The sequence below is a fragment of the Hyaena hyaena genome, unplaced genomic scaffold (genome assembly GCF_003009895.1).
Source record: "Hyaena hyaena isolate Hyena2069 unplaced genomic scaffold, ASM300989v1 scaffold_5, whole genome shotgun sequence".
Lineage (NCBI taxonomy): Eukaryota > Metazoa > Chordata > Mammalia > Carnivora > Hyaenidae > Hyaena > Hyaena hyaena.
The window spans coordinates 7,593,458-7,606,832 of NW_024080637.1; the positions used below are offsets into that span (position 1 = coordinate 7,593,458).

At 42.1% G+C, this 13,375-nt stretch overlaps 1 protein-coding gene across 1 annotated transcript in view; it reads right to left on the reverse strand.

The window, feature by feature from the left end:
* The window catches only part of SCP2 (sterol carrier protein 2), a 140,111-nt gene extending 130,541 nt beyond the window's left edge, over positions 1-9,570 (reverse strand). The window contains exon 1 of the mRNA XM_039237793.1: positions 9,401-9,570. Within this exon, the coding sequence (XP_039093724.1) occupies positions 9,401-9,469 (69 nt within the window). The 5' untranslated portion in view covers positions 9,470-9,570. The remainder of the gene's footprint in view (positions 1-9,400) is intronic.
* Between the last annotated feature and the right edge of the window lie 3,805 nt (positions 9,571-13,375).

Genomic DNA, 13,375 nt, shown 5'->3' on the forward strand with positions numbered 1-13,375 from the left:
GTCCTTGCCCTCAGGGAGCTTCTAGTCCAATAGAAAACAGAAAATTATACTATAGTGTCCATAAGCACAGAATAATTTGGAAAGGAAAACTACCTAGGCTCAGAGGGAGGATGAGAAAGGCTTCTCAGGGGAACTGACATTTAAATGAAGTCTTTTAGAATAGAGTTTGCCAAGTGAAAGAAAACAAAACTTCTAGGGGAAAGGTCTAGAAGTGAGAGACTGTGGCTCAACCCAAGTACTGTACTAACAAATTTATATTGCAGAGCTTGAAGTGCAAGATAAGTTACAGCAAGTGATAGGTAAAGAAGAGTAACTTAGGTCCAAATGATGATAACCACTAACATTTATTGGGCACTTAATGTATTATGCATTATGCTAAGCACTTCACATATATTAACTCATTTAATCCTCACAACAATCCTAAATGGTAGTTACTATTATTATCATCACTTTACAGTAAGAAAACTAGGGCATAGAGAGATTAAGTAATTTGCCCAAGGTCACACAGCTAATAAGCAATGAAACTGAAACTTTAGATAGTCTGGCTCTAGAGCCAACATAGGGGGCATTATATGCATTCCTTTGATGTCTGAGCTTTATCCTGAAGACAATGAATATTATTTTTAAGAGACTGGAAAAAAACAAAACCAATGAGATACTGCTACACACCTATTAGAATGACCAAAATTCAAACACTGACAATACCAAATGCTGACAAGGATGTAGGGCAAGAGGAAGTCTCATCACTGGTGGGAATGCAAAATGGTACAGCCACTTTGGAAGACAGTTTGGTGGTCTCTTATAAAACTAAACCTTCTCTTAACATATAACCCAGCAATTGTGTTCCTTAGTATTTATGCAAATGAGTTGAAAACTTATGTCCACAACAAAAGCCCACAGAGACACATTTATAGTAATTTTAAATTATTGCCAAATCTTAAGTAACCAAAATGTCTTTAGTAGGTGAAAAGATAAATAAACTGTGGTACATGGAATACTATTCAGCACTAAAAAGATATGGGCTATCAAGCCATGAAAAGACATGGAGGGTGGTGCCTGGGTGCCTCAGTCAGTTAAGCATCTAAATATTGGTTTTAGCTCAGGTCATAATCTCCCGGTTCATGAGACAGAGTCAAGCTCCCTGTTGGACTTCTGCCCTGGCATTTCGGAGCCCGCTTGGAATTTTCTCCCCCAAATCTCTCTGCCCCTCCCCTGCTTGCGTTCACTCGCACACACATTCTTTCTCTCTCAAAATAAATAAATAAACTTTAAAAAAAACACAAAGAAAAGATGTGGAGAAATTTTAAATGCATGTTACTAAGTAAAGAAGTCAATCTGCAAAGCCTACAGACTGTATGATTCCAACTATATGACATCCTGGAAAAGGCAAAATTATGTAGATAATAAAGAGATTAGTGGCTGTCAGGGGTTGAGGGAAGGGAGGGATGAACAGGCAGAGCACAGAGGATTTTTGGGGCAGTAAAACTATTCTGTATGATTTTTTTTATGTTTATTTATTTTTTTGAGAGAGAGAGAGAGAGAGAGAGAGAGAGAGAGAGCGGCAGCGAGGGAGGGGCAGAGAGAGAAGGAGACACAGAATCAGAAGCAGGCTCCACAGCCAGACACAGGGCTTGAACCCATGGACCATGAGGTCATGACCTGAGCCAAAGTCAGGTGCTTAACCAAATGAGCCACCCAGGTGCCCCATATTCTGTATGATATTATAATGGATACATGTCATTATACATTTGTGCAAACCTAGAATATACAACACCACAACTGAACCCTAATGTAAGCTATAGACTCTAAGTGATAATGATGTGTCAGTTTAGGTTTACTGATTATAACAAATGCCCCATTTTGGGGCAGAGTATTGATAGTGAGTGAGGCTGTGCATGTGTAGGGGCAGGGAACATATGGGAACTCTATAATTTCTGTTCAATTTTGATATAAACCTAAAACAGTTTTGAAAAATAAAGCCTTATTTTTTAAAAGAGAGAGACTGGGGTGAGAAGACCCGTATTTTAGATTATTCTAGATGCAATGTGGAGAAATGAATGAAGGGAATAAGCTGGAGGCAGTGAGGACAAATGATCCTGAATCAGTCCAAGTGAGAGTTGACCAAGATAACAGCAGAGAAGATGAAAAAAGTAAACAGATTTAAGAAACATAAAAGAAGAAAACCTAACAAACTAGGTAATCAATTAGATAAAGTAGAGTGGTTTGATGGCCAGTGGGGGTGCTAACAAAAAAACTGGCTTTCAAAACATTTTGATTGCAAGCCACAAAAGATACATATTACAACAAACCCAGTAGTCACATATATACATATATAATTAAACCTAAATTTTCATTAAATACTTATCCTAATTGTTATACTGATATAATATTTTCTATTCTATTTCAATTTTTTTAAAATATCTTATTTATTTTTGAGAGAGCGATAGAGACAGCATGAGCAGGGGAGGGTCAGAGAGAGAGGAGGGAGACACAGAATCTGAAGCAGGCTCCAGGCTCTGAGCTAGCCGCCAGCACAGAGTCCGACACGGGGCTCGAACCCACAAACCGCGAGATTATGACCTGAGCTGAAGCCGGATACTTAACCGACTGAGCCACCCAGGCGCCCCTCTATTTCAATTTTTTTAATGCTACATGCAACCTACCAAATTGATTTCACAACCTCCTAGTGAGTCACAAAACCAGCCTGAAATACTATAGACTTGAATTAAATTAAGTGCCACATTTCATTGCAGTGTTGACATACATATTGAACCTGAACCAAAAGGAAACATTTAACATTTGTTCCCATACCTGTCCCATCCAATTTCTTCATAATTCCTGCATTAATTAGGGAATTCTTCACAATTCCCTAATTCAGTATCTAAAAATTACCTATTCTACTCCGACTTATTCAATTCACTAGCTACAATCAGAGCATTCACAGACAGCATTTATATAAACAGAATAGTATGCTAGGTTTTAATTGGTAATACCAATTAATGATTAAATTATCACCCATGTAATGAAATAGCTGCACTTTCCCACTTCTTACTGAAATCAAGGCAGTTTTTTAATGACTGGTCAAGCAAATAAACACATACAACATTACTTCTTTAAAATTAAAAGCACAGTTAGGTGGAAACTATCAAATTCCACTAAGAGCAGAATGGATCAATTGTGGTATGTTCACACAGTGACATCAAGTAGAATGAAAAATCTATAACTACACATAAAATTATGAATGATTCTCACAAATATAATGCTGACTAAAAAAGCCAGAACTAATCTACAGCATTAAAAGGTCTGAAGTCAGGATGATAGTAATCATTGCAGGTGAGGAGTCAGTGACTGAAAAAGAGCCCAAAGGAGAGATTCTGAGGTGTTGGTAATGTTGTTTTTTTTAGCTTTTATTTTTTTCATCAAAGAAATACAAAATAAACAAATAAAAAGCACCATAAGGCTTATACTAAAAACAGCAATTCTGTTTCACTACTCTCCATGCACTAGTCTTACTTGTTTCCAAAACATCCACTTTTAATTCTCTTAGACATTTCTTTTTTTTAATAAAATGCCATATTTCTAAATGTTCTTATACTATCATTTCTTTATCAGTTTAAGAAATTATATCACAATCTCCAAAATGGATCAGTGAGGATTAGGCCTCTTAGGCCCCCTCACATATACATTTACGCTTACCCCATCCCACTTATACAAATGAATAATAATTTTTTTAACTTTTTTACAAATAGTTTATTGTCAAATTAGTTTCCACATAACACCCAGTGCTCATCCCCACAAGTGTCCTCCTCCGTGCCCATCCCCCCTCCCCGCCCCATCCATCAGTCCTCAGTTTTTGCCAGCATTCAAGAGTCTCTCATGGTTTGTCTCTCTCCCTTTGTCCCACCATTTCCCCCCTTCTTCTCCCCCTCATTCCTCAGTTAAGTTCCTCCTAATCCTCCTATACGTGCAAACATATGATCTTCGTCCTTCTCTGCCTATTTCACTCAGCATAACACCCTCAAGGTCCATCCATGTTGCTACACATGGCCAGATTTCATTGTTTCTCATTGCCATGTAGTATTCCATGGTATAGATAAACCACATCTTCTTGATCCATTCGTCCGCTGATGGACACTTAGGCTCTTTCCATGTTTTAGCTATTGTTGAGAGTGCTGCCGTGAACATTGGGGTACATGTGCTCCTATGCATCAGCAACAAATGAATAATTTTTATTAAATCAGTACTCAGTGTTTACTTTATTAAGTTAATATGTCTTATTACTGGGCCAAGCTGTGTGCTATAATTACATTTCCTTTATGGTACAATTTTTTTTTTCTAGAGTTATTTTTAAAAGTTTTAACCTTTTGGGGGCACTTGGCTGGCTCAGTCAATAGAGCATGTGACTCTTAATCTCGGAGTTGTGACTTTGAGCCCCAGACTAGGCACAGAGATTATTTAAAAACAAATAAATAAATAACCTGTTTTTAAATAATGAAAAAGGCGTGCCTGGGTGGCTCAGCAGGTTGAGCATCCGACTCCAGCTCAGGTCATGATCTCACGGTTCGTGAGTTCAAGCCCACATCAGGCTCTGTGCTGACAGCTCAGAAGCCTGGAGCCTGCTTTGGATTCTGTGTGTGTCTCTCTCTCTCTGGCCATCCCCTGCTTGCACTCTGTCTCTCTCTCTCTCAAAAATAAACATTAAAAAAAAATTTATATAAATAAACGTTTAAAAAAGAAATAATAAAAAATTAAAGTTTTAGCCTTTTTAAAGATTAATTGTAAATAGCAGAGATACAGAACACCACACACCACACACAAAACATGAATTATTCTAAGGCAAACGCTCTTGCATCCACTGACAAAGATTCTCTCCTTGAACCAAACTCAAGCCAGGCTCCTCTGAGCCCTCTTCTCTAAGCCACCACCATGGCTTATAAAGATCAAACACTAGCACAGTTTCTAACAGCTCAAGTCCACATCCCCAGGATGACCCCAGCCCTACTTAAAGTGCCTCAAGGCTACCAAAAAGAAGTTACTGTTTGTTAACCACAAATATCAAAAGTTAGGACCCCTGTCTCCAAGTCTCTGCAGGAGAGTGGGAGCCCAAGTTTGGATAAGCACCAGTTAGCAAACCCAAATGGATTTCATATGGACCAAGCCCCCTTCCTACTTTTTGTAAGTTTTCACTTCCCTAGCACTACACTACTGAGCCCCAACTCACCAAGCTCCCTATTCCCTCATTTTCCTTTAAAACACCCAGTCTGGAAAAACAAATAATCCAGTGAAGAAATGGGCAGAAGACATGGACAGACACTTCTCCAAAGAAGACATTCAGATGGCCAACAGACACATGAAACGATGCTCAGCATCCCTCATCATCAGGAAAATACACCTCAGAGTGGCTAAAATGAAAAATCAGGAAACTACAGATGCTGGCGAGGATGTGGAGAAACGGGCACCCTCCTACACTGTTGGTGGCAATATAAGCTGGTGCAGCCCCTCTGGGAAACGGTGTGGAGGTTCCTCAAAAAAATTAACAATAGAACTCCCCTATGACCCAGCAATAGCACTGCTAGGAATTTACCCAAGGGATACAGGAGTGCTGATGCATAGGGGCACATGGACCCCAATGTTCACAACAGCACTCTCAACAATAGCCAAAGCATGGAAAGAGCCTAAGAGTCCATCAACTGACGAATGGATCAAGAAGATGTGGTTTATCTATACCATGGAATACTACATGGCAATGAGAAAGAATGAAATCTGGCCATGTGTAACAACATGGATGGACCTTGAGGGTGTTATGCTGACTGAAGTAAGTCAGGCAGAGAAGGACAGATACCATATGTTTGCATGGATAGGTGGATTAGGAGGAACTTAACGGAGGACCATGGGGGAGAAGAAGGAGAAAAATAGTTGGGGAGAGAGAAGGAGGCAAACCATGAGAGACTCTTGAATGCTGAGAACAAACTGAGGGCTGATGGGGGTCGGGGAGAGGGGAAGGAGGGTAATGGGCACGGAGGAGGGTACTTGTGGGGATGAGCACTGGGTGTTATATGGAAACCAACTTGACAATAAACTATGAAAGAAAGAAAAAAAACACCCAGTCTGTATAAGTCAAAATTGAGTGTACTTCATACTGGAGTTACCCCTTTCACAGTCGTAAGTTAGTGATTGAAATCTGTCCCAATGCTTTACCTAGTGTCTGCCTTTCCTTATCTTTCACAACACCACACAGACCAAAAAATTGAACTTTGCTTCAATTTTTACTCCAGAAACTCCTCTAAACTCAATCTCAATCTCCTCTTGCTATCATCCTCTTACAGCAATCACTCTTTCTTTGTAGTATTTCATAATTTTATCATCCAAGTATATATCATCTATAGACACTATAGTTTAGTCTTGCCCTTTATCAAAATTCCATGGGTCTTTTAATTCTCTTTTAATCTACAGGTTCTCCTCCACTTTCTTTTCCTCTCAATGTATCTTTTTAAGAATCTTGACATTTTACCTAGAACTGCCCACATAAGTATTGCTTTAGCAAATTTGTTTCAGGTGTGTGTGTGTATGGGGTTGTGATGAAAAATGTATTTCTTCTGTGATTATGAAATTATCATACATAAAAGTATTAAAAAATTAAGTATGGGGCGCCTGGGTGGCTCAGTTGTTGGTTAGGCCTCCAACTTCAGTTCAGGTCATGATCTCACAGTCCATGAGTTTGAACCCTGCGTCAGGCTCTGTGCTGACAGCTCAGAACCTGGAGCCTACTTCAGATTCTGTATCTCCCTCTCTCTCTGCCCTTCTCCCATTCATGCTGTCTCTGTCTCTCTCAAAAATAAACATTTTTTTAAAAAAAGAAAAATTAAGTGCTTATTATTTGGTCCTAACTATAAGGGCACCAGAATTTAAAAAAAAAAAAAAAAAGTCACCAGAGTAACTTAGAGAAACTTGAAGAAATAGAAATAAGAACATATAGGACTTGGGACTCTGCTATAGACTGAATGTCTGTGTCCTCCCAAAAATCATGTATTGAAATCTAATCCCCAATATAACTGAATTTGGAGGATGGAGCCCTTACAAATGGGACTAATACACTTATAAAAGAGACCCCAGAGAGCTCCCTCAACCCTTCTGCCATGTAAGGACACAAGAAGACAGCTGTCTATGAACCAGAAAGCAAGACACTGAGGCAAGCTCCAGCCTCCAGAACTGTGAAAAATGAGTATCTGCATAAGCCACTGCTATGTAAGTCCAAACAGATAAAGTCAGACCAGTTCTTGAAATAGGTAAAAGGTGGGACGCCTGGCTGGCTCAGTCTTTAAGCCTCTGACTTCGGCTCAGGTCATGATCTCACGTTTGTGGGTTTGAGCCCCGCACTGGGCTCTGTGCTGACAGCTAGCTCAGAGCCTGGAGCCACTTTCAGATTCTGTGTCTCTCTCTCTCTCTCTCTCTCTCTCTCTCTCTGACCCTCCCCCTCTCATGCTGTCTCTGTCTCAAAAATAAATAAAAAACATGAAAGAAACTTTAAAAAAAGAAACAGGTAGAAGGCAAAACTATGAAAAAAAGAGCATACCAGAAGGTAAGCAGCAAGCAAAGGGACTTGGGCTGCTATCAGCCAGGTGGTGGTTGTGATTTAGTTGTATTAAAACCTGTTGACGTCCACCATAGGAATTCTAACTTATTTCCTATACTGATAATAAAATCTCATTAAGAGAACTTCAAGCTGTATGGGGAACTCAGCTATTAAAAATAAGAGCCATCAGGGGCGCCTGGGTGGCTTAGTCGGTTAAGCGTCCGACTTTCGCTTAGGTCATGATCTCGCGGTTCATGGGTTCGAGCCCCGCGTCGGGCTCTGTGCTGACTGCCAGCTCAGAGCCTGGAGCCTGTTTCAGTCTGTGACTCCCTCTCTCTCTGACCCTCCCCTGCTCACGCTGTCTCTCTCTCTCTCTCCTAGAAATAAATTAAAAAAAAAAAAAAAAAAAAATAAGAGCCATCACACAGGGGTACCTAGGTGGCTCACTCCGTTAAGTGTCCGACTTTGGCTCAGATCATAGCCTCACAGTTCATGAGCTCAGCTCAGATCATAATCTCACAGTTGTTGAGTTCAACCCTCACATCAGGCTCTGTACTGACAGCTCAGAACCTGGAGTCTGCTTCAGATTCTTTATCTCCCTTTCTCTCTGCCCCTCTCCTGCTCACGCTCTGTCTCTCTTTCTCTCTCTCAAAAATAAACAAACATTAAAAACAAAAAACAAAAAACAAAAACCATGGTAGCTTAATGCTGAGAGGCTGAGTGTAATTCCAGGAAAAAGTCTGGCAGTCACACTCTGGCTGCTGCTTCAGGTGCTCACTGCCTCTGTAACAGTCCCTGCAAGAAAAAAATGCTGAGTGCTACTTTCACTTTTTGCTTTTTTCTAAAAGCAAAAGTGCTCTTCGAATTTCAGATGACGCAATTAGGCACGAATACAGGTCTCGTGAAAATGAAGTGATACAACTTGAACTTTCCATAAATGAGGGATGCCTGCACTGAGGCAAAGGTTAAGTACAAAGCTCTGCGGGAAGGTCAGGAGGATCAGAACTTCTTGGAGAGGGTAAGATCTGAACTAGTCTTCTAAAAATCCAAAATCCACCAAGTACAAGCAGTGAGAACAAGAGAAGCAAAGCTAGAGGGGCATAAAACAGAGTGCGGGGTGAAACTAATAAGCACGTTGGGATTACTCCCACTTGGAAGTGGTGAGGGTGTACAGGCAGCCGACCTGGAGCCTCTGGATTCCTGAGAACCAGGCAATACACTTCAGGAACGGAACGGAGATCGGAGGATCCAGAAAACCAGAAAACCTTGGCCGCGTGTGCCAAGACACTGCACATCACTACGTTTCTCCTCCTCATCCACACTTCTGTCTGTAAAGGGGTCCCGCAGGGACTGTTCCTGGGTGTGTAGAGCTGGCAACATGCACCCTTCCCATGCCTGCTTCCCTTTCCAGCCTAAGGAGGGCCTTGCCTCGTCAAAGATCCACATACCTTGGGATTCCACCCAGACTCTAAGGAGGTGTGGGTTTTCGGTTATGTTGGGGTGTCCGTCACAAACTCTGATCCAGGGAGAACAAGGATGAGGGGGAAAGAAATGGCCACAGGAACAACCCCCAGACAGCACCATACCTCAGAGACAAACCTACCCCGCAACCCCTCCGAGTCGCCACTCTCGTGCCCCAAGAGCCAAGAAGCCGGAACTGACTAGTGGGGTAGCCGGGGCACCCTCCGGAGGAGGAAAGACAAACCGCCGGACAGCGCCAGGCCCCTGACTTGCCCTCCGTGCCCCTGTCACTTCGCGGACCCACCCCCCCCCCCCAACTCCTGGGTCTCTCCTGGACAGAGCGAAGGGGTCCGCGGCTCTGTTTACCTTGGTCATCCCAACCCCCACCACGAACACCCGGCGCCCGGACCAAGGCTTTGAGGCGGCGCGGAGCATGGCGCAGACTGTGCCGGGCGGAGGCGGACTTAGCGGGTCTGAGGCGGCTGACGCGGGCGGGCACAGACCGAAGCCGCAGCGACGCCGGTGAAGCCCCAAGAGCCGGGGCGGGGCCGGAGGCGGTAAGGGGTTGGGGTGGGAGCACGCTCCGGCGACGTAAGGTGGGGGAGAGAGAAGGGCGCCTGCGCGTGCGCCGAGGCGCCGGGTGAGAGTGTTTTCGGGGAAGTATTAAGCAGTTCTTTGTGAGCGAAGTTCTGGTCCCCGGCTTACAAGCGGGTGGGAATCTGAGTCCACATCGCACATCGGAAAAAAGCTTTATAACCTAGTACAGCCATTGGGGTTTACGCTCTCTATGATGAGAGGAGTAGCGCCTGAGACTGAGAGCAGAGGGTGGCAGGAAACCGGACTGACAAAAACGTAGCCTGAGGAAAATTTTTCGGAGTGTTCTAATTGTTCTCTACCCTGTTACTGTTGCTACTTCGAAGAGTCAGTGCAAGTGTAAAAACTCAGGGCTGTACATCAACAAGGGTATGGGGAGTATTTTACTGTATGTCTAAAACAACCAAAATTCATTTACTAGCTTCGTACCTTCCTTGTTAATCTCTGAATCACTCTTGTTTTGTTCCCTCAAATTATGCTCAGAAACTGAGCTTTGTCTTTGCCGGTAGTTTATTTAGCACAGATTTGCTGTAGGGATTCTAATTTAAAATAGTAATATTTCACAAGCCAGTAGCATACAGGTTAACGTCTCTTAATAAGCTCATAAAGAAGTAACATTCCAAACCAAAGATAGGTTAACTAGATCATAGTTCCAGGCAAAAGGGAGATGAAATAAAGTCCGTTTAGTTGTGATGTACTTTCTATGAGTTGATCCTTCCAACTAAGTTGGGAATCAGCTGCCAGCTTAGGTTCCTAGCTGGGGCACACAGCTAGCCAGCACCGCGTTGACCACTACCTAGAAAGAGTAGCCTTGCCAAGGCAGAACAGAAGTCTTCCTCTCCCTCAAACCACTGTGCCTGGAACACCACTCAGGACCAAGGGTAGCCTGGCCACCACAGGAGCAAGTGTCTCAAGATCTTTAGAGATCTATTTTGATCAGCAAAAAGTAGCCTTGCCCAACTGGGACATTCTCAGTAAGTCCTCATAAATTCTTGGTATTCAAAGTTTAAATGTCCATTATATCATAGTTGCTCCTCCATATGTTCCTATCTGTAAGCACTCAGTAGCACAAATCTGCTGCTGTCATCCTCACATGGCCTCCCAAAGTTCACCCTTAGGTCAGAACAACTGCACTTAAGTCATAAGTGAATTTGAAATCTTAACATACCAACACACTTTCTCATAAGGTGTTTTGTGAGGATGAAAGGAATGACAGAAACAAAACCCTTAGCACTTAATAGAAGAAATATATATAGACGTGTAGGGTGATTTTAATTTGCTAATTCTACATTCGCAAATTTGTCTAATTCCAAAAATTTATTTATAACTCCAAATCAACACATAAAGAGTTCTTCAGATGGCAATAAATTTGAGTTGCCCCGTGCACCTGTTCCCAGCTGAGGCTGAACAATACCAGGCCCTGTCTGCCTTTTTGTGTCAGTTCTCCTGCCGCAAATGAGTGTCCGTCTCATGATCTACATGGTGCCACATTTTTCATGTTTTTGTGCTTTTGTGTGTGTGTGTTTGCTGTTTAAAGTGGCACACAAACATAGTGCCTGATGTGCTGTCTAATGTTCCTAAGTGCAAGAAGGATGTGATGTGCCTTATGAAGAAAATAAGTGTTTAAAAAAATAGGTGTTAAATAAACTTAGTTCTGACATGAGTTATAGTGCTATTGGGCTTGAGTTTGATGCTAATGAATCAATATATATTAAATAAGGTGCCTTTAAACAGAAACATAAAATAAGGAAGGTTATGTATTGATAGGCTGACAAAACCAGAGGCTTGCAGAAACCTAATTCTATATTTTTCCTAGGAGCAATGGTTCAGTACCCACTAATTTAATGTTCACAGCAACTTTTAGAACTACCACAAAAAAATGAGACCTGTGTATGCGTGTGTGTGTGTATAAAACTCGAGGCCCTTTCTGTCCTAAGGGTCTGTGATAAGAGCCCTTTGTAGGTCCCCATGACATGAACCATCAAAATAGCTGGAAGGTCACTCGCTCTAGGAAACCTCCTATAATTGTTCCTCAGACTGCAAGGCCAGGTGTTCACTGAGCAGAAACTACTTGGTTGAGGAGCCATTGGGCAGGAGGGGAAACAAAGCAGCTACAAGGAAAGACCAAAGGAAGAACCTGGAGGCAAGCAAAGGTGTTCTGAGGCTGTGCACCTCTGTCAGGGCTGAGTCTCCTATCTTTGGGGGAAGGGATATGTTCAAATTGAGGTTGCTCAGCCTCAGGGATATTACAGGAGGCAGCCTTACCCCAGGAGGGAAACTGAACCAAATGGACCTAGATTTCACAGGTTATTTTCATTATTTCAAAAAGCCTTATAGAAATTATACAGATTTAAAAAAATATATATATACAAATTATACCCACCATGTCACCTCCAATAAAAATCACCATAGGTTCAAAACATCCATATCCAGACCCCATTTCCTACTGAAACAGAGCCTCTGGGAGTAAAGCCTAGGCATCAATATTTAGCAAGATTTTTCCAGGTGATTCTAAGGAGCCCCTATTGGGTCAGGTAAAGAACCACTGGGCTAGGACTAGGTCAATTTCGTAAAATTCTCAGCTGCTCAGAAAAGACACAAAAAATCTCTCCCTATCCTGCCTATCCCTAGAGCCTAGCACAAAGCAAGGCACCAAAGAGTCTTTTGCTTAATGTTGAGTTGTTTCTTGAAACTCTGATTAGCCAATAAAGACAGCAATGTGATTGGTGGATAAAACAGGGTTACCAACCCAAGAGAACAAAAAGTCACAGGGTCCAGATTAATTATTATGTAACAAATAATAGCTGTCCACTGGATATTGGTTTCAAAATAGGAGTCCATGGAAGTGGAGAGGGACTAGTAAGATAATAACAGTTGTTGTTAATGCTGAAAAGATTGGGAAAGAACATTTCCATTTCTGATATGGAGGACTAGATAGTCAAAAAATTCTGGTGCCAAGAAACACCCAGAAATGCTGGGTAAACTAAACAGGGCCACTGATGGCCTCTGCAAAAGTGTTTGGGGTGGATAGTAGGGGCAGAGGCTGGGGATTCACATTCACAAATATTTTTGCCATCTGATTATTGAGCATAAAATTAGGATGATTGAAGAGTAACTGGGAGATGAGGCAGTGAAGTCCATGAATGTAGACAATGTCAGAATGAATAAATGAAATGACATTTTTGAAAAGGAGTAACAAACAAGGTACACACACACACACCCATTCAATCATCATAATACCACTATGACACAGTGACAAAGATTCTCTTCTTGACCAAACTCTAGCTATGCTCCTCTGAGCCCACTTCTCTACTAGGCTTCAACCTTGGCCTACAGCGACTTAAACACTAACATAGTTTCTAGCAGCTCAAGGCCACATTCCTAAAATGACCCTAGGCCCCTTTAGAGTGCTTAGAGGAGAAAACTTAAGCCAGCTGTAGAAATTAATAAAGGAAACCCTCACTAAAATGCAGTCCAGAGGCCAGAAGGAGAAGCTCTCATGCCATACCACTAGATATCAAGTACAGGAAGAATTGTCAATTATAGACCCAACAGGAGAGGATGTACGTTGTATTTCCTAGAAGAAATCCAGTAGGTAAGGAGCTCAGCCGATGAGAAACTGTGATCATTCTGGTCTCTTGCTTTTTTCCAATGGGTTTTGGTTTTAAAACAACCCCTCCTGGGTTGCCTGGGTGGCTCAGTCAGCTGACTAAGCATCTGACTTCAGCTCAGGTCATGACCTCATGG